Source organism: Rutidosis leptorrhynchoides, chromosome 6 (assembly GCF_046630445.1).
Source record: "Rutidosis leptorrhynchoides isolate AG116_Rl617_1_P2 chromosome 6, CSIRO_AGI_Rlap_v1, whole genome shotgun sequence".
Lineage (NCBI taxonomy): Eukaryota > Viridiplantae > Streptophyta > Magnoliopsida > Asterales > Asteraceae > Rutidosis > Rutidosis leptorrhynchoides.
The window spans coordinates 214,203,441-214,226,149 of record NC_092338.1 but is presented as its reverse complement, the minus strand read 5'-3'; the positions used below and the strand labels follow the sequence as shown (position 1 = coordinate 214,226,149).

Genomic DNA, 22,709 nt, shown 5'->3' with positions numbered 1-22,709 from the left:
TAATGGTGAACATTTCCACTAGGGGTGGTGGTGTGAGATCTGCTTCAACTTTATAAGCTTCACAAGCTCAAACGGTTAATGTTGAATCTGAGATGATATAAACTCATGATGAGAATGTAGAATCTGAACAAATGATTATTCCTATTTTTGAAACAACTCAAGTTGAGGTTGAAGGTGAATCGGTTGATGAGGATTTGAACTTAAGTGACTTCTATCTTAAAGAAACTGATGATGATGGATTTGTCGTTCTTTGTAAATTATCTTCAATATCTTCTATTCTTGATGATGTAGAGATTGTTGATCAAGGAAATCTTGATCCAATTATTGAAAGTGACGATGAGGAGGATTCTACTAATGAAGATAGAGATGATCTATACCTAAATCCAAACATAGATGACATCTTTAATCATATTTAAGATGATAATGCTCCATCAGATAACTCGATAAATACTACTAATCAATCAATGAATATAACAACATCATCAAGTTTAAATCCGACGAATGTAAATGAGAGTTCAACTTCTGGTGCAACAACATCAAGTTCTACAATTAATTCCTGGTTCAAGTGTAATGATGGTTTATTCTTCAAGAATCGGGATCAACGACTGCAATTTAGGATTGAACATGATTTTATGACATTAAGAAACACATTCATCGAGAAAAATGCTTATAAGATCTTCCGTATCAACGAGACTCCAAGAAGTGAAAGGTTTAACTATATTAGTTCATAATTACTTCCAGCCATTGAAAGAAATTGGTATCATTATATGTGGAGGAAACATATCAACAAAAATGAAGATGAATTATGGTCACAACGAAAATATCGATTGTCAGAAGTATTGGATATTACTCGAGTGGGAGTAGAGATCAGCGTAAAGAAAGACATCATCAGTCAGTTCCATGTTATTCTAGAAGTTAAAAAGGAGTACAAGTTTACAGAAGCTGATTTTCAAAATCTGGATATGTTTGACATCATTCACATCTATAACTACCTCAATATTATCACAAATGACCTTATGTTAAAACTCAAGCTTTGGAAGCTGTAAAGAGATACATGATGGAGACAATAGAATTGATGAGATGTGAGGACTTTCAAATCGGTCTTGAAGCTAAAAGGAAAAAGATTCAGATAACTTGTTCGGATCAATCTCTTGAGGGACTAGAGGACATAAGTATGTTTCAGATGCTTTTTGAACCCGAAGGGTTTCTATTTGTGAATTCTCAAAAGGAAAAGGTGTTCATCCGAACAAAAGAGCTAAACAGATATTCAGATGGAACACTCAAAGCTGCACTGAAGTATCTCAAATTTCGTCAAAGCAAGTTTGATGACATTGACATAAAAATGGGTCTTGGAGAATTCATTAAACACATCGGAGTTCGTCTAAAGCTCTGGATCCGTACTAGACAGTTTGAGATTCTTCTTGGTCAAAGAAATAGAAGGCATATCAGGGAAATGGATGAATATCTATTGCATGAGGGTGATACAAGAAAAGCATGGGGTGTCTGGACCCCTCAAGATTACAAAATAGGATTATATTGTAATTCACATTTAACACTAACGGGGAGTGTGTTAGGACCCCAAATGGTATATAGTGTTAATGTGAAATAAGCTTATTAGATAGTTCCTTAGAAGAGGGCTATATAAGGAACCTAAGTAGTCCTAATTAGATAGCCATTGCATTGTAACTGAGTTTAAGAAGATGTGAAAAGTAAACTTACCGAAACTCTCTAATACTAAATATGTTCTTATTCATACCGAGTCTCACTCTAACAATCATTTCTTCACTTCTCACCATGACTTGACCTATCAGATGATTTTGTTAATAATTTGTAAAAGATCAGTTAGGTTCTTATTTAAAATAAAGTCAACCTTGATGAACATCATGGCCAGATTTACAAGTGTAAAGTCCATGAACACCTTCGGTTATCCTAATGGTCCAATCCTTTATAAGTTAAACAAATAGTTCCTTACTTAACTAAAGAATCCCTCAAGCGAAGTGCAATGCATGAGACTGCGTTATGGTGTAAATGTACATTATACACACTGAAATTGTTTCCATGGCCATACACAGTAGATGCATAGAGTACTACAACCGGTGTGCCTCCTCATATACATGCGATGTTTAAATTCTACAGACTATAGTGGCATAGCCTAAGGACAACCGTGTACTCTAAGAGTCAATCAAAGTTTCCATTTACAAAAGATCACTTACCGGAATCCATGGTGTCTGTTGATGCACTACAACTAGTGTGCCTCCATAAAGCGTACTATGTATCCGACAGAGTTTTCTAACCCAGGGGTGACAACAGATAGTGTACTCTGAATTGGGGATCGCGACTTCCCAATAACAGAGCCTATAACCACGTTCTCTTAGTTAGAAAAATGATTGATTTTCGTCATAATCGGAGAGCATTGTAATAGCATCACATTACATATTTATTATTTCAACATCGTAACTAACTACGTCATAACATACACTAAAAGATAACTACTCGCTAATCATGACAACAATATCATCAATAGCATTATGAAAGACATTATAAAAGATAGTATAAAAAGATAAGAGTACTGTAGATTAATCGAGCTCTGAAAGTATAAAAGCGACAACTTTGGATGCACATCCAATCGTTTATAGACTCCGTTTAATGCCTACTCTAGGTAATTATCCCTAGTATCATAATCCTAGAGAGAAACTAGAGAAAGAAGGGAGATTGAGAGTAGACTGTGTGTTGAATTGTGTGTTGAAATGGATGACAAATGAGCCTTTTTATAGGAGAAAACTGAGCCTGGAAGCCCGTGGGGATTACCCGTGGTGAATTGGGTACCTCGTAGAGGGTGCCCGTGTAATTGGTCTGGTTGCCCTTGGAGATTGCGCGTTTGCTATTTTGGCCATGGAGAGTGCCCGTGTAACTGGTCAAACTGGTAGCTCGTGTCTCAGCCATGTCTGTATGTCTGACAGCCCATTTGGCTTGGCTAGGCAGCCCGTGTTTGGCTTGTTTTCGAGGTCGTAACTTAAATTCATCGTTTTCACTCAAGATTCTTCGTTTTAACTATGTTTTCTCTGATTCTTTTTGCAATGCCCATGTAATTAGTTGATCTACCAAATAAAGCAAATAACCACCATATTCTTCGATAAAGTCGATTACTTTATTGTATTTAGGGCTTGGTTTCAGGTATAAAACATGTCAATTTTGTCGATATCTGATGCGTATGACAAATATGATTCGGTAGCGAAGGAAGTTAAGGAGTTAAAGGTCTCCTTTATCGAACCGATAGGAAGCCAACCGAGTCTGGATGTGGGGAAGGTGATGAAGATGATCCCATAGTTTGTTGTAATATTCACTTTTTATAACCGAATGATGTAATTTATTAATTGTATAAGCAAACATTCGTAATTAAATTTCATGCTTTATGTTTTGTGTTTGATATTCTTTGTAATATGATGCTTACATATATGTGTGTACGCCACCTTCGTCACGGAGGTGTAACGTTTCAAGATAACACTTGATAATTTGTCATGACATGCATGTATCTAGACCATGCTGGAATAATTTTGATGGGTACGGAACCCGGAGTCATTTCGTTAAGGTGACTCTTGGCGTACCTCCAATACGCTTGACACCGTCCATGTCGTTCGAAGGCTAGATTCCACTTCATTCAAAGCATTTGTAACATGAGAATGGACTTACAATTATAACCCTGAAGTGCTGCCATACACAATTATGTAAAATATTACATAACAAAATTGAAAAAATGCATTAAGTTCAAATAAGACAACCAACAAATCCAGGGCGCAAAACGCTTACATATCCGTGGTGAATAGTCACAAACTAAAAATTAAAAATACTAAAAAGAGAAACGTAAAGTTCCAACATCCTAAACATAGACTTTTTCAGATTGGTTGCATGCCAAGTGCGCGCCACAAATTTGCAATCTGTCGTTTTCAAGTTGTATGCTTCTTTACCAACAGTTTCCACAACTTCATAAGGACCTTCCCAATTAGGTCCCAAATTACGAACATCTTCCATCCTTCTAGCATTATTTTTATGCCACACATAGTCACCGGGGTGGAACGTTCATTCACTGATGCGTTGGTTGTAGTACTTAGCAATCTTTTGCTTATTAGATTCCTCTTTAATAGCTGCCATCAATCTGCGCTGTTCCAATAGATTCAAAATTTCTCTCAAATGTATTGCATTAGAATCATCATCAAATTTAGCGACGTGTTACGTCGGAACATCTATCTCTGCATGGATAACCGCTTCAGACCCATAGACAAGACTAAAGGGTGTTTCCCTATTGTTTCCCTTGGGTGTTGTTCTAAATGTCCACAAAACCTTTGGTGATTCATCAAACCATCCCATGTGGTCCGTACCCAATCTAGCTTTGATACCAGTAACAACGTCCCTACTAGTAACCTCAACTTGGCCATTTGCTTAAAGATGGGCAAAGGAACTGAAGCTTTGCCAGTCCGTCACACCATGCTATAAACGGATCATGTGCAAATTTCTTCCTATCATCAATAACAATTTCATTTTGTACACTGAAACGACACACTATATCCTCCCATACAAAGTTAACAATCTTCCTACCCGTTATGCTCTTCAATGGTTTTGCTTCCACCCATTTGGTGAAAAAATCAATAGCCACGACAATATGTCTTCTAGCAGGAAATGGGCCAACTAAATCTATTGACCACTTATGAAAATGCCATGCTGATGATATAGGGATTAGTTCATGTGACGGTGCGTGAACCAGTGGTGCATGGCGTTGGTTAGAAATGTAGCTTTTGACAACGTCACTTGTGTCATGGTACATTGATGGCTAATAATAGCCTAATCGCATAGTCTTCCCCACAACGGTTTGAAAGCCTGAATGCATTCCACATGTTCCCTCATAGGCGTCTCTGATAACCATTTTAGCTTCTTATGGGCCAATGCATTACAACAAAGGACCCCAAAAAGGACTTATTGTAAAGGACTGCTTTGATACGTACTTTCCTGGCTGCCACACTATCAGCTGGCAGCGTACCCTCTTTTAAGTAAACAATAATAGGGATCATATTTTTGGGACTCCAAGGAGACACCCCATGCTTATTTTGGTTACTTTAAAGTTGACACAACTCCTAAGGAACATGCCTAACTAGTTTACCAAGGCTTGACTCAAGTGACACATAAAAATACACAAAAATAGCAAGTGAAATTCAGCTCCTTTTGCTGAATTCTGGCTGATTTTTCTACTGTTCAAGAGGGAGTTCTTGAGCTTATTTGGAAGCTTATTTTCAAGTGTCAAAAAATCATAACCATTGTACAAGGTGTTGGTGTTAAGTTTGGGGTATAATCTCTTGAGGTTTCATCACTTTGAGGCTTACATTCATCATCATCTTCATCATCATCTTGCAACTTCGAAAACAACCCTCAACTAGCTTGAGCCTAGTCACAACTTGATCCTATTTGGGATTTAACTTTAAATGGTTAAAGATTTACAAGTTTTAAAATGGAAATTTATACGCTTCCACAAATCTTATTTCTTGAATGATTATAAGTATTTTGAAACTTGTTAAATCCCAACAATGGTATCTAGAGCCGAAGTTGTTGAAATATGCTTCGAGATGGTTATTAAACCCACTATAATTTGCATTCTATGAACATGCATGAAGTAGAATGTAAAATTTTCGGTTTTGAGTGGGTTGTCATTTTGGCCAAAATCACTTGGGATTCTGCATTCTGTGTTGCCGATCACTTGTGATTCTGTGTTGCAAATCACTTGTGATTCTGTGTTGCCGATCACTTGTGATTCTTTATTGCCAATCACTTGTGATTCTGTGTTGCAGATCACTTGTGATTCTGTGTTTCCAATCACTTGTGATTCTGTATTGCCTATCACTTATGTTGATGATGTTCACAATCTAAGCCTTGACCTTATGTTTGGTTGCATGTTTGGTTGATTTAATATTTATTCATTTGGTATGTAATAATATTATTTTGGTTATGTAATTTATTTTATATTTAGTATGTAAAATAGATTAGGTTGTAATTTCACTTTTTTAGACAAAATGTATTAGGATATATTTTGTAAAAAGATGAAGATGATGAAGACTTGAAGAACACAAGAAGAAGCATTTGGATGCAACATTAAGTGGGAGATTTAAAATCTCCTACTTTGTGTTATAACCCCTTATCCGGTGGCATTTGTTTTCGGCTAAACAAATGTCTACCAAAATGGCTTGATTGTGAACATATTTGTTTTGCATGCATGGTTGTTTATTGTATGATTGTGGATTGTATGTTTGTATGCAACAAGTTAATCACACAAGTTAACAACAAGCAAAATGGAAATTTAATTGGTTAAATTATACATTAAATAACGACATGCAAAACGACAATTTAATTGGTTAAATTACAAATGGCTAAAAGGACATTAATAAACGGTTATTAAGAACATGATTAGGATCATATATATAAAATGGTTTATAGACATGAAAATGGATTTCAAATGAACCATACACTAAATGCATGTTGGTGTATGGCATAAAAGTTTTCTCAAACTAGAATTAATGAAAACTTAAAATCCCTTATTAACAAGGCAAACAAGTTAAACGCCATCCTTTTGTGCAACACTTAAAAATATTAGGGAACTCACAATGGGATAAAGGTCACCTAACCATTATAAGCAAACTAATATGATTAAGGTGAATTTCGCATGCTTGTGGGATAAAGGTCACCTAACCACTTGTATGTTAAGTTTACACGTTTACACAAGTAGGACGACTTGATTTGGAAATCATGAACTTAGGGTCACCGAAGCATGAGGAACAAATAGGTGTTGATGGTATAAATATGCCATGCAAAAGGATTGCATGATCCCATAACTTAGAAGTTGCAAAAGGATTGCAATTGTCATATAATGACTACCTAGCTAAATCAAATGACGGGATAAAGGTCACCTAACCGAAATTTGGTTTACCGTTGGATTCTAAAATTTAATAAATATCAATTGGATTTAAAGGGTATTGATCGTTAAATTAAAATTGATACTTAAACAACTTTGTTAAATTTTGTAGATGGCCGCCAATAACAACAACATTCCGAACGCACCAATAAACTTTAACAACCTATCGTTGAGGTCAATCCTCGAAAAGGAAAAACTCAACCATACGAACTTCATGGATTGGTTCCGCAATCTAAGAATTGTCCTCAAACTAGAGGACAGGGCGTATGTGTTGGAAGACCCCATTCCCGATCAACCGGACGAGGATGATACGGAAGGCATGGCTTATTGGGAGAAATATTGCACCGATTCGTTGCAAGTTTCTTGCCTCATGCTTGGGACTATGATACCCGAACTCCAAAAGGATTTTAAGCATCATAGTGCATATGACATGATCACACAGTTGAAGGAGATGTTCCTTCAACAAGCTCGTGTCGAGCGCTTCGAAACGGTTCGAGAGCTTCATGCATGTCGGATGGACGACTCCCAATCCGTTTTATCTTATGTCCTTAAGATGAAAAGCCTTATTGATCGAGCAAACCGTCTAAATTGCAACGTGTCTAATGAATTAGCTACGGACCTCATTCTCAACTCATTGTCAAAAAGGTTTGACACATTTGTAATGAATTAAAACATGAATGGTTGGGATAAAAGCATTGGTGAATTACATGCCATGTTTAAGACGGCAGAAGCAAGCATGGGTAAAAGGGCTTCACCCGTGTTTATGATCAATGAAGGCGGGTCCAAAAACAATAACACTTCTAAGCCAAAGGCGGCTAAGAGGAAGGGACCCGCCTACCAAGGCAAAGGCAAGGAAAAGGGAAGATGGTTACCCCAACCAATAACAACAAGAAGCAAAAGGTTGCTGGTAAAGCTAACCTCAAGGAAGATCCGTGCTTTGGTTGCGGTGAGATGGGTCACTGGAAACACAACTGCCCGGTCTACCTAAAGGAGTTGAAGGAAAAGAGGGTTGCAGGGCAAACCTCAGGTAATGTATATATGGTATACATTGAGCTTAGTATTACTTCTTCTAATACATGGGTATTAGACACAGGATGTGGAACTCATATTTGCAATTCTTTGCAGGGGTTCAAAAGAAGTAATCAAGATGCGGGAACAACAAGTCTCTTCATGGGAAATGGAGCAAGGGTGCAAGTGAAAGCTCATGGAGACTTTGTTTTAAAGCTTCCAAGTGGTTTGGAGCTTATTTTGAAAAATGTTTTGTATGCACCCGATTTATCTCGAAACATTATTTCTGTATCCCGTTTGAAACAATATGGTTTTAATCTTAATTTTATTAATGATGATATCCATGTTTCTTTAGATAATGTGTTCTATTTTAAGGCTTCACCTTCGAATGGTATTTATGAATTGGTTCATGATAACACATCATACAATAGCTCAATATACCATGCAAACACCAAGAAACTCAAAAGGGATTTGAGTGATTCCTACTTATGGCATTGTCGCCTTGGTCACATAAACAAGAATCGAATGCATACACTTTAAAAGAATGGCCTTTTGAAATCAAATGAACTAGACTCGTTTGATGTATGTGAATCTTGTTTACAAGGCAAGATGACTAAAGCACCTTTCAAAGGGACCTATGAAAGGGCTAAGGACTTATTGGGATTAATACACTCTGATGTATGTGGACCCTTTAAGCCTATAACTAGGAATGGTGAAAGATAATTCGTTACTTTCATTGATGACTTTAGTCTTTTTGGATATGTCTACTTATTAAGACACAAGGACGAAACTTTTGAAGCATTCAAGGAATATCAAAACGAAGTACAAAATCAACTCAATAAGACAATCAAGGTACTTCGTACCGATAGAGGAGGTGAATACCTGAGCGATGCTTTCCAAGATCATCTTAAAAGTTGTGGGATTATCTCGCAACTCACTCCTCCTGGAACACCCCAACTTAATGGAGTTTCTGAATGGAGGAACCGAACCCTAATGGATATGGTTCGATCTATGATGGCTAGAAGCTCGTTGCCTCTATCATTTTGGGGTTATTGTCTATGCTCCGCGACTCGTATTTTAAATATGGCCCCAACCAAGAAAGTGGAACGAACTCCTCATGAGATGTGGAAACCTCCATCTCTATCATACTTAAAGGTATGGGGATGTGAAGCTTACCGTAAGCGTTACATCCCTAATAAGTTGAATGCTCGATCCATGAAGTGTATCTTCATAGGATATCCCAAGGATGATATGGGATATTATTTCTATGATCCATCCAAGCAGAATGTATTTGTTGCTCGAAAGGCTGAATTCCTTGAAACTAAGTTCCTAATGGAAGGAAATAGTGAAAGGAAGATAGATCTTGAAGAGGATCAAGATCAAGTAGATGATACACAATTGGTTGACACTAGCACTCAACATGAAAATGTTGAGAGTGATCAAATGGATGATCAAAATACACAAGACGTTCGCAGATCTGGTAGGATTAGTAATCCTCCTGAGAGATATGGGTTTCTCATGGATGGTTGCTATTGTAGTGACCCGAACTTTTCCATGTTTATATATATTAATTGAGATTGATATTTACATGATTAAATGTTTCCAACATGTTAAGCAATCAAACTTGTTAAGACTTGATTAATTGAAATATGTTTCATATAGACAATTGACCACCCAAGTTGACCGGTGATTCACGAACGTTAACACTTGTAAAAACTATACGATGACATATATATGGTTATATATATAGTTAACATGTTTTTATTATAAGTATGTATCTCATTAGGTATTTTAACAATGAGTTATATACATAAAAATGAGACTATTAATTTAAGAAACTCGAAAACGATATATATAACGATTATCGTTATAACAACATCTTACTAGGTACATATGAATCATATTAAGATATTGATACACTTGGTTAATTATGTTAAATGATAAGTAAATATATTATTAAGTGTATTAACAATGAAATACATATGTAAAAATAAGACTACTAACTTAATGATTTCGAAACGAGACATATATGTAACGATTATCGTTGTAACGACATTTAACTGTATATACATCATACTAAGATATATTATATATCATAATATCATGATAATATAATAATTTAACATCTCATTTGTTATAATAAACAATGGGTTAACAATATTCAACAAGATCGTTAACCTAAAGGTTTCAAAACAACATTTACATGTAACGACTAACGATGACTTAACGACTCAGTTAAAATGTATATACATGTAGTGTTTTAATATGTATTCATACACTTTTGAAAGACTTCAAGACATTTATCAAACTACTTCTACTTAACAAAAATGCTTACAATTACATCCTCGTTCAGTTTCATCAACAATTCTACTCGTATGCACCCGTATTCGTACTCGTACAATACACAGCTTTTAGATGTATGTACTATTGGTATATACACTTCAATGATCAGCTCTTAGCATCCCATGTGAGTCACCTAACACATGTGGGAACCATCATTTGGCAACTAGCATGAAATATCTCATAAAATTACAAAAATATGAGTAATCATTCATGACTTATTTACATGAAAACAAAATTACATATCCTTTATATCTAATCCATACACCAACGACCAAAAACACCTACAAACACTTTCATTCTTCAATTTTCTTCATCTAATTGATCTCTCTCAAGTTCTATCTTCAAGTTCTAAGTGTTCTTCATATATTCTACAAGTTCTAGTTACATAAAAGCAAGAATACTTTCAAGTTTGCTAGCTCACTTCCAATCTTGTAAGGTGATCATCTAACCTCAAGAAATCTTTATTTCTTACAGTAGGTTATCATTCTAATACAAGGTAATAATCATATTCAAACTTTGGTTCAATTTCTATAACTAGAACAATCTTATTTCAAGTGATGATCTTACTTGAACTTGTTTTCGTGTCATGATTCTGCTTCAAGAACTTCGAGCCACCCAAGGATCCGTTGAAGCTAGATCCATTTTTCTCTTTTCCAGTAGGTTTATCCAAGGAACTTAAGGTAGTAATGATGTTCATAACATCATTCGATTCATACATATAAAGCTATCTTATTCGAAGTTTTAAACTTGTAATCACTAGAACATAGTTTAGTTAATTCTAAACTTGTTCGCAAACAAAAGTTAATCCTTCTAACTTGAATTTTAAAATCTACTAAACACATGTTCTATATCTATATGATATGCTAACTTAATGATTAAAAACCTGTAAACGCGAAAAACATCGTAAAACCGGATTTACGCCGTCGTAGTAACACCGCGGGCTGTTTTGGGTTAGTTAATTAAAAACTATGATAAACTTTGATTTAAAAGTTGTTATTCTGAGAAAATTATTTTTATTATGAACATGAAACTATATCCAAAAATTATGGTTAAACTCAAAATGGAAGTATGTTTTCTAAAATGGTCATCTAGACGTCGTTCTTTCGACTGAAATGACTACCTTTACAAAAACGACTTGTAACTTATTTTTCCGACTATCAACCTATAATTTTTCTGTTTAGATTCATAAAATAGAGTTCAATATGAAACCATAGCAATTTGATTCACTCAAAACGGATTTAAAATGAAGAAGTTATGGGTAAAACAAGATTGGATAATTTTTCTCATTTTAGCTACGTGAAAATTGGTAACAAATCTATTCCAACCATAACTTAATCAACTTGTATTGTATATTATGTAATCTTGAGATACCATAGACACGTATACAATGTTTCGACCTATCATGTCGACACATCTATATATATTTCGGAACAATCATAGACACTCTATATGTGAATGTTGGAGTTAGCTATACAGGGTTGAGGTTGATTCCAAAATATATATAGTTTGAGTTGTGATCAATACTGAGATACGTATACACTGGGTCGTGGATTGATTCAAGATAATATTTATCGATTTATTTCTGTACATCTAACTGTGGACAACTAGTTGTAGGTTACTAACGAGGACAGCTGACTTAATAAACTTAAAACATCAAAATATATTAAAAGTGTTGTAAATATATTTTGAACATACTTTGATATATATGTATATATTGTTATAGGTTCGTGAATCAACCAGTGGCCAAGTCTTACTTCCCGACGAAGTAAAAAATCTGTGAAAGTGAGTTATAGTCCCACTTTTAAAATCTAATATTTTTGGGATGAGAATACATGCAGGTTTTATAAATGATTTACAAAATAGACACAAGTACGTGAAACTACATTTTATGGTTGAATTATCGAAATCGAATATGACCCTTTTTATTAAGTCTGGTAATCTAAGAATTAGGGAACAGACACCCTAATTGACGCGAATCCTAAAGATAGATCTATTGGGCCTAACAAACCCCATCCAAAGTACCGGATGCTTTAGTACTTCGAAATTTATATCATATCCGAAGGGTGTCCCGGAATGATGGGGATATTCTTATATATGCATCTTGTTAATGTCGGTTACCAGGTGTTCACCATATGAATGATTTTTATCTCTATGTATGGGATGTGTATTGAAATATGAAATCTTGTGATCTATTATTATGATTTGATATATATAGGTTAAACCTATAACTCACCAACATTTTTGTTGACGTTTTAAGCATGTTTATTCTCAGGTGATTATTAAGAGCTTTCGCTGTCGCATACTTAAATAAGGACGAGATTTGGAGTCCATGCTTGTATGATATTGTGTAAAAACTGCATTCAAGAAACTTATTTTGTTGTAACATATTTGTATTGTAAACCATTATGTAATGGTCGTGTGTAAACATGATATTTTAGATTATCATTATTTGATAATCTACGTAAAGTTTTTTTTAAAACCTTTATCTATGAAATAAAGGTTCTGGTTTGTTTTAAAAATGAATGCAGTCTTTGAAAAACGTCTCATATAGAGGTCAAAACCTCGCAACGAAATCAATTAATATGGAACGTTTTTAATCAATAAGAACGGGACATTTCAGTTGGTATCCGAGCGTTGGTCTTAGAGAACCAGAATTTTGCATTAGTGTGTCTTATCGAGTTGGTTAGGATGCATTAGTGAGTCTGGACTTCGACCATGTTTACTTGAAAAATGATTGCTTAACAAATTTTGTTGGAAACTATATATTTTTAACATGTGAATATTATGTGATATATTAATCTCTTAACGCGTTTGATATTATGTGATAGATGTCTACCTCTAGAACAAGTCCCATTGACACACCTAATAATAATGAAGAGTCAAATGTAAATTGGAATGATTCATGGACTGATTCACAAGTTCCCGAAGAGGAACCGGAAGAAGAGTCGGAACCGGAAGAAGAATCGGAACCGGAAGAAGAATCAGAACCGGATGAAGAAATAGAATCGGTGGGGGAAATAATAAAACGGTTAAGTAAAAGAAAATCCTCAACCAACCGACCAAGGTTAATTATGGTCAATGGTGTTTCCGCCAAGGAAGCAAAATATTGGGAGGATTACCAATTTTCTCCGATGAATCGGATTCTGACGAGAATTCCGATGATGTTATAGAAATTACCCCAACTGAATTTAAAAAGGCAAAAGAAAATAATAAGGGAAAGGGCATAAAAATAGATAAATCTAATTCCAACCCCGATGAACTTTATATGTATCGTCGACCCCCGAAGTCCTTAAGTTGTAACAATGACCCGGGAACCTCTAAACCACCAGGTTTTTCTAAACCAATGTGGATCACGACGGCTCGTATTAGGGGAACATCATATATCCCTAGAAACTTGGCAAAACGAACCAAAACCGAAGAAGAAGAAACAAGCGAGTCGGAATAAGATAGTTGTATTCGTGTGGTGTAATATATGTAATATAGTGTGCTTATGCTTTATGATATATGTAAAAATTGCTTGTATTAATAAGTATTTTTTTTATGAATCTAACTCTTGTCTATTTTACAGTATAAAAACACAAAATGGATAGACAACCCAATATTTTAAGAGACCTACCCGGAGACATGATTGATGAAATCTTGTCTAGAGTCGGTCAGAATTCTTCGGCACAACTATTTAAGGCGAGATCAGTTTGTAAGACATTCGAAGAACGTTCCAAGAATGCCTTGGTTTATAAAAGGCTTTCGTTCGGAAGATGGGGGATATCACATTGGGAAATCCATAAGTTACGATGTGTTTACTTTGACGCATATATTGCGGGGAACCCAAATGCTATTTTACGCAATGGGTTAAGAAATTATTTTGACTCAATATATCTGAATATTGGACTTCGTGATTTAGAAAAAGTGGCTAACATGCAACATAAAGAAGCATGTTATGCTTACGGATTAGTATTGTTCGCTTCTCACCAAAGTGAGAACAAGAACATCGGGCTACAACTATTAAACAAAACGTTCCCACAAGTGACGGAGTCGGTAATTGGGGTAAGAAATGAGGTTTTTATATTGTTACGGGACTGTTGGACATTACGTAACCCTCATCCCTTTGACGACGTTACAACACGCTGTCTTATCAACGGCCATAACGGTTATGTTCCACAAGACCAAGGATGGGAAGTAGTCCTAGTAAAACCAGAATGCATGACTTGTTTCTGGACGTATGAATTACGTGTCTTTATTGCCTTTGCTGAACGACTTGTGTACTAGCTAGAATTATCTTCACAACCATCTTGTATCAAATTTATTGTGTGCTATATTTCATGCTATATGTAAAATAAGCGGTATTGTAAGTTTGTAAAATATTGTGTAAAAGTTTGAACGCGAAATATTATTATAATCAGTTTTTCATATAGAATTGTAGTAGTTGAATTGTATATTAGCTACTAAGTATGAACTTAACGGGTAGGTACTACCCGAATTTAAACTTATAAAACGCTAATATGAAGAAAAAGCTTTTATAAATGAGTTCATATTATGCTACGAAATACTATTAACTACTCTTAATATTCTGTATGATTAACTTGTTCCATTTAACTATTTTGAAGGAAATGGCACCGACTACTCGACACACCGTGAATATGAATGAAGAGGAATTCCGTACTTTTCTAGCTTCAAACATAGCCGCAGTACAGGCTGCGCTACATACCAACAATAACCTTGGATCTAGCAGTACAGGAAATCGTGTAGGATGCACCTACAAAGAATTCACTGCTTGCAAACCTTTGGAATTTGATGGAACCGAAGGACCGATCGGATTGAAACGGTGGACCGAGAAGGTCGAATCGGTGTTTGCCATAAGTAAGTGTACTGAAGAGGACAAAGTAAAGTACGCTACGCATACCTTCACAGGTTCTGCGTTAACATGGTGGAATACCTATCTAGAGCAAGTGGGACAAGACGATGTGTACGCACTACCGTGGTCAGCATTCAAGCACTTGATGAACGAGAAGTACCGTCCCAGAACCGAGGTCAATAAGCTCAAGACAGAACTTAGAGGGTTACGAACCCAAGGATTTGATATTACCACGTACGAAAGACGATTCACAGAATTGTGCCTATTGTGTCCGGGAGCATTCGAAGATGAGGAAGAGAAGATCGACGCGTTTGTGAAAGGATTACCGAAAAGAATCCAAGAAGATATAAGTTCACACGAGCCCGCCTCCATACAACAGGCATGTAGAATGGCTCACAAACTCGTGAACCAGATTGAAGAAAGAATTAAAGAACAGACTGCTGAAGAGGCCAATGTGAAGCAAGTCAAAAGAAAGTGGGAGGAAAACGGTGATAAGAATCACCAATACAACAACAACAGCAATTACAACAATAATCGCAACAATTATCCCAACAATCGCAACATCAATCGCAACTACAACAAACGGCCCAACAACAACAACAACAACAACAACAACAACAACAACAGCAACTACAATAATCATCCCAACAACAATAATAACCACAACAACAACAACAACAACAACAACAATCAGAAGCAGCTATGCCAAAGGTGTGAAAAGTATCACTCGGGGTTCTGCACCAAATTTTGCAACAAGTGTAAAAGAAATGGTCATAGCGCGGCGAAGTGTGAGGTCTACGGACCAGGGGTTAATAGAACGAAAGGAACAAATGGTGTCGGAACGAGTAATGGCGGAGCAAGTAGTGTCGGAGCAAGTTATGCCAATGTAGTTTGTTATAAATGTGGAAAACCGGGCCACATTATTAGAAATTGCCCGAACCAGGAGAACACGAATGGACAAGGCCGCGGAAGAGTTTTCAATATTAATGCGGCAGAGGCACAAGAAGACCCGGAGCTTGTTACGGGTACGTTTCTTATTGACAATAAATCTGCTTACGTTTTATTTGATTCGGGTGCGGATAGAAGCTATATGAGTAGAGATTTTTGTGCTAAATTAAGTTGTCCATTGACGCCTTTGGATAGTAAATTTTTACTCGAATTAGCAAATGGTAAATTAATTTCAGCAGATAATATATGTCGTAATCGAGAAATTAAACTGGTTAGCGAAACATTTAAGATTGATTTGATACCAGTAGAGTTAGGGAGTTTTGATGTGATAATCGGTATGGACTGGTTGAAAGAAGTGAAAGCGGAGATCGTTTGTTACAAAAATGCAATTCGCATTATACGAGAAAAAGGAAAACCCTTAATGGTGTACGGAGAAAAGGGCAACACGAAGTTACATCTTATTAGTAATTTGAAGGCACAAAAACTAATAAGAAAAGGTTGCTATGCTGTTCTAGCACACGTCGAGAAAGTACAAACTGAAGAAAAGAGCATCAATGATGTTCCCATTGCAAAAGAATTTCCCGATGTATTTCCGAAAGAATTACCGGGATTACCCCCACATCGATCTGTTGAATTTCAAATAGATCTTGTACCAGGAGCTGCACCAATAGCTCGTGCTACTTACAGACTCGCACCCAGCGAGATGAAAGAACTACAAAGCCAATTACAAGAACTTTTAGAGCGTGGTTTCATTCGACCAAGCACATCACCGTGGGGAGCTCCTATTTTCTTTGTCAAGAAGAAAGATGGTACATTCAGGTTGTGTATCGACTACCGAGAGTTGAACAAACTTACCATCAAGAACCGCTACCCACTACCGAGAATCGACGACTTATTTGATCAACTACAAGGCTCGTCTGTTTATTCAAAGATTGACTTACGTTCCGGGTATCATCAAATGCGGGTGAAAGAAGATGATATTCCAAAGACTGCTTTCAGAACACGTTACGATCATTACGAGTTTATGGTCATGCCGTTTGGTTTAACTAATGCACCAGCTGTGTTCATGGACCTTATGAACCGAGTGTGTGGACCATACCTTGACAAGTTTGTCATTGTTTTCATTGATGACATACTTATTTACTCAAAGAATGACCAAGAACACGGTGAACATTTGAGAAAGGTGTTAGAAGTATTGAGGAAGGAAGAACTGTACGCTAAGTTTTCAGAGTGTGCATTTTGGTTGGAAGAAGTTCAATTCCTCGGTCACATAGTGAACAAAGAAGGTATTAAGGTGGATCCGGCAAAGATAGAAACTGTTGAAAAGTGGGAAACCCCAAAAACTCCGAAACACATACGCCAGTTTTTAGGACTAGCTGGTTACTACAGAAGGTTCATCCAAGACTTTTCCAGAATAGCAAAACCCTTGACTGCATTAACGCATAAAGGGAAGAAATTTGAATGGAATGATGAACAAGAGAAAGCGTTTCAGTTATTGAAGAAAGAGCTAACTACGGCACCTATATTGTCATTGCCTGAAGGGAATGATGATTTTGTGATCTATTGTGATGCATCAAAGCAAGGTCTCGGTTGTGTATTAATGCAACGAACGAAGGTGATTGCTTATGCGTCTAGACAATTGAAGACTCACGAACAAAATTATACGACGCATGATTTGGAATTAGGCGCGGTTGTTTTTGCATTAAAGACTTGGAGGCACTACTTATATGGGGTCAAAAGTATTATATATACCGACCACAAAAGTCTTCAACACATATTTAATCAGAAACAACTGAATATGAGGCAGCGTAGGTGGATTGAATTATTGAATGATTACGACTTTGAGATTCGTTACCACCCGGGGAAGGCAAATGTGGTAGCCGATGCCTTGAGCAGGAAGGACAGAGAACCCATTCAAGTAAAATCTATGAATATAATGATTCATAATAACATTACTACTCAAATAAAGGAGGCTCAACAAGGAGTTTTAAAAGAGGGAAATTTAAAGGATGAAATACCCAAAGGATCGGAGAAGCATCTTAATATTCGGGAAGACGGAACCCGGTATAGGGCTGAAAGGATTTGGGTACCAAAATTTGGAGATATGAGAGAAATGGTACTTAGAGAAGCTCATAAAACCAGATACTCAATACATCCTAGAACGGGGAAGATGTACAAGGATCTCAAGAAACATTTTTGGTGGCCGGGTATGAAAGCCGATGTTGCTAAATACGTAGGAGAATGTTTGACGTGTTCTAAGGTCAAAGCTGAGCATCAGAAACCATCAGGTCTACTTCAACAACCCGAAATCCCGGAATGGAAATGGGAAAACATTACCATGGATTTCATCACTAAATTGCCAAGGACTGCAAGTGGTTTTGATACTATTTGGGTAATAGTTGATCGTCTCACCAAATCAGCACACTTCCTGCCAATAAGAGAAGATGACAAGATGGAGAAGTTAGCACGACTGTATTTAAAGGAAGTCATCTCCAGACATGGAATACCAATCTCTATTATCTCTGATAGGGATGGCAGATTTATTTCAAGATTCTGGCAGACATTACAGCAAGCATTAGGAACTCGTCTAGACATGAGTACTGCCTATCATCCACAAACTGATGGGCAGAGCGAAAGGACGATACAAACGCTTGAAGACATGCTACGAGCATGTGTTATTGATTTCGGAAACAGTTGGGATCGACATCTACCGTTAGCAGAATTTTCCTACAACAACAGCTACCATTCAAGCATTGAGATGGCGCCGTTTGAAGCACTTTATGGTAGAAAGTGCAGGTCTCCGATTTGTTGGAGTGAAGTGGGGGATAGACAGATTACGGGTCCGGAGATTATACAAGAAACTACCGAGAAGATCATCCAAATTCAACAACGGTTGAAAACCGCCCAAAGTCGACAAAAGAGCTACGCTGACATTAAAAGAAAAGATATAGAATTTGAAATTGGAGAGATGGTCATACTTAAAGTTGCACCTTGGAAAGGCGTTGTTCGATTTGGTAAACGAGGGAAATTAAATCCAAGGTATATTGGACCATTCAAGATTATTGATCGTGTCGGACCAGTAGCTTACCGACTTGAGTTACCTCAACAACTCGCGACTGTACATAATACTTTCCACGTCTCAAATTTGAAGAAATGTTTTGCTAAAGAAGATCTCACTATTCCGTTAGATGAAATCCAAATCAACGAAAAACTTCAATTCATCGAAGAACCCGTCGAAATAATGGATCGTGAGGTTAAAAGACTTAAGCAAAACAAGATACCAATTGTTAAGGTTCGATGGAATGCTCTTTGAGGACCCGAGTTCACCTGGGAGCATGAAGATCAGATGAAGAAGAAATACCCGCATCTATTTCCAGAAGATTCGTCAACACCGTCAACAGCTTAAAATTTCGGGACGAAATTTATTTAACGGGTAGGTACTGTAGTGACCCGAACTTTTCCATGTTTATATATATTAATTGAGATTGATATTTACATGATTAAATGTTTCCAACATGTTAAGCAATCAAACTTGTTAAGACTTGATTAATTGAAATATGTTTCATATAGACAATTGACCACCCAAGTTGACCGGTGATTCACGAACGTTAAAACTTGTAAAAACTATACGATGACATATATATGGTTATATATATAGTTAACATGTTTTTATTATAAGTATGTATCTCATTAGGTATTTTAACAATGAGTTATATACATAAAAATGAGACTATTAATTTAAGAAACTCGAAAACGATATATATAACGATTATCGTTATAACAACGTCTTACTAGGTACATATGAATCATATTAAGATATTGATACACTTGGTTAATTATGTTAAATGATAAGTAAATATATTATTAAGTGTATTAACAATGAAATACATATGTAAAAATAAGACTACTAACTTAATGATTTCGAAACGAGACATATATGTAACGATTATCGTTGTAACGACATTTAACTAAATATACATCATACTAAGATATATTATATATCATAATATCATGATAATATAATAATTTAACATCTCATTTGTTATAATAAACAATGGGTTAACAATATTCAACAAGATCGTTAACCTAAAAGTTTCAAAACAACATTTACATGTAACGACTAACGATGACTTAACGACTCAGTTAAAATGTATATACATGTAGTGTTTTAATATGTATTCATACACTTTTGAAAGACTTCAAGACACTTATCAAACTACTTCTACTTAACAAAAATGCTTACAATTACATCCTCGTTCAGTTTCATCAACAATTCTACTCGTATGCACCCGTATTCGTACTCGTACAATACACAGCTTTTAGATGTATGTACTATTGGTATATACACTTCAATGATCAGCTCTTAGCAGCCCATGTGAGTCACCTAACACATGTGGGAACCATCATTTGGCAACTAGCATGAAATATCTCATAAAATTACAAAAATATGAGTAATCATTCATGACTTATTTACATGAAAACAAAATTACATATCCTTTATATCTAATCCATACACCAACGACCAAAAACACCTACAAACACTTTCATTCTTCAATTTTGTTCATCTAATTGATCTCTCTCAAGTTCTATCTTCAAGTTCTAAGTGTTCTTCATATATTCTACAAGTTCTAGTTACATAAAAGCAAGAATACTTTCAAGTTTGCTAGCTCACTTCCAATCTTGTAAGGTGATCATCCAACCTCAAGAAATCTTTGTTTCTTACAGTAGGTTATCATTCTAATACAAGGTAATAATCATATTCAGACTTTGGTTCAATTTCTATAACTATAACAATCTTATTTCAAGTGATGATCTTACTTGAACTTGTTTTCGTGTCATGATTCTGCTTCAAGAACTTTGAGCCACCCAAGGATCCGTTGAAGCTAGATCCATTTTTCTCTTTTCCAGTAGGTTTATCCAAGGAACTTAAGGTAGTAATGATGTTCATAACATCATTCGATTCATACATATAAAGCTATCTTATTCGAAGTTTTAAACTTGTAATCACTAGAACATAGTTTAGTTAATTCTAAACTTGTTCGCAAACAAAAGTTAATCCTTCTAACTTGACTTTTAAAATCTACTAAACACATTTTCTATATCTATATGATATGCTAACTTAATGATTAAAAACCTGGAAACACGAAAAACATCGTAAAACCGGATTTACGCCGTCGTAGTAACACCGCGGGCTGTTTTGGGTTAGTTAATTAAAAACTATGATAAACTTTGATTTAAAAGTTGTTTTTCTGAGAAAATTATTTTTATTATGAACATGAAACTATATCCAAAAATTATGGTTAAACTCAAAGTGGAAGTATGTTTTCTAAAATGGTCATCTAGACGTCGTTCTTTCGACTGAAATGACTACCTTTACAAAAACGACTTGTAACTTATTTTTCCGACTATAAACCTATACTTTTTCTATTTAGATTCATAAAATATAGTTCAATATGAAACCATAGCAATTTTATTCACTCAAAACGGATTTAAAATGAAGAAGTTATGGGTAAAACAAGATTGGATAATTTTTCTCATTTTAGCTACGTGAAAATTGGTAACAAATCTATTCCAACCATAACTTAATCAACTTGTATTGTATATTATGTAATCTTGAGATACCATAGACACGTATACAATGTTTCGACCTATCATGTCGACACATCTATATATATTTCGGAACAATCATAGACACTCTATATGTGAATGTTGGAGTTAGCTATACAGGGTTGAGGTTGATTCCAAAATATATATAGTTTGAGTTGTGATCAATACTGAGATACGTATACACTGGGTCGTGGATTGATTCAAGATAATATTTATCGATTTATTTCTGTACATCTAACTGTGGACAACTAGTTGTAGGTTACTAACGAGGACAGCTGACTTAATAAACTTAAAACATCAAAATATATTAAAAGTGTTGTAAATATATTTTGAACATACTTTGATATATATGTATATATTGTTATAGGTTCGTGAATCAACCAGTGGCCAAGTCTTACTTCCCGACGAAGTAAAAAATCTGTGAAAGTGAACTTTTAAAATCTAATATTTTTGGGATGAGAATACATGCAGGTTTTATAAATGATTTACAAAATAGACACAAGTACGTGAAACTACATTCTATGGTTGAATTATCGAAATCGAATATGCCCCTTTTTATTAAGTCTGGTAATCTAAGAATTAGGGAACAGACACCCTAATTGACGCGAATCCTAAAGATAGATCTATTGGGCCTAACAAACCCCATCCAAAGTACCGGATGCTTTAGTACTTCGAAATTTATATCATATCCGAAGGGTGTCCCGGAATGATGGGGATATTCTTATATATGCATCTTGTTAATGTCGGTTACCAGGTGTTCACCATATGAATGATTTTTATCTCTATGTATGGGATGTGTATTGAAATATGAAATCTTGTGGTCTATTATTATGATTTGATATATATAGGTTAAACCTATAACTCACCAACATTTTTGTTGACGTTTTAAGCATGTTTATTCTCAGGTGATTATTAAGAGCTTCCGCTGTCGCATACTTAAATAAGGACGAGATTTGGAGTCCATGCTTGTATGATATTGTGTAAAAACTGCATTCAAGA

The 22,709-nt window shown here is 35.6% G+C and overlaps 1 protein-coding gene across 1 annotated transcript; it reads right to left on the bottom strand.

The window, feature by feature from the left end:
* Positions 1-4,420: 4,420 nt before the first annotated feature.
* LOC139854386 (uncharacterized) lies at positions 4,421-4,819 on the bottom strand. The gene has a single exon (XM_071843693.1). The coding sequence runs from the start codon at positions 4,817-4,819 to the stop codon at positions 4,421-4,423; it is 399 nt and encodes a 132-aa protein (XP_071699794.1).
* Positions 4,820-22,709: the final 17,890 nt, after the last annotated feature.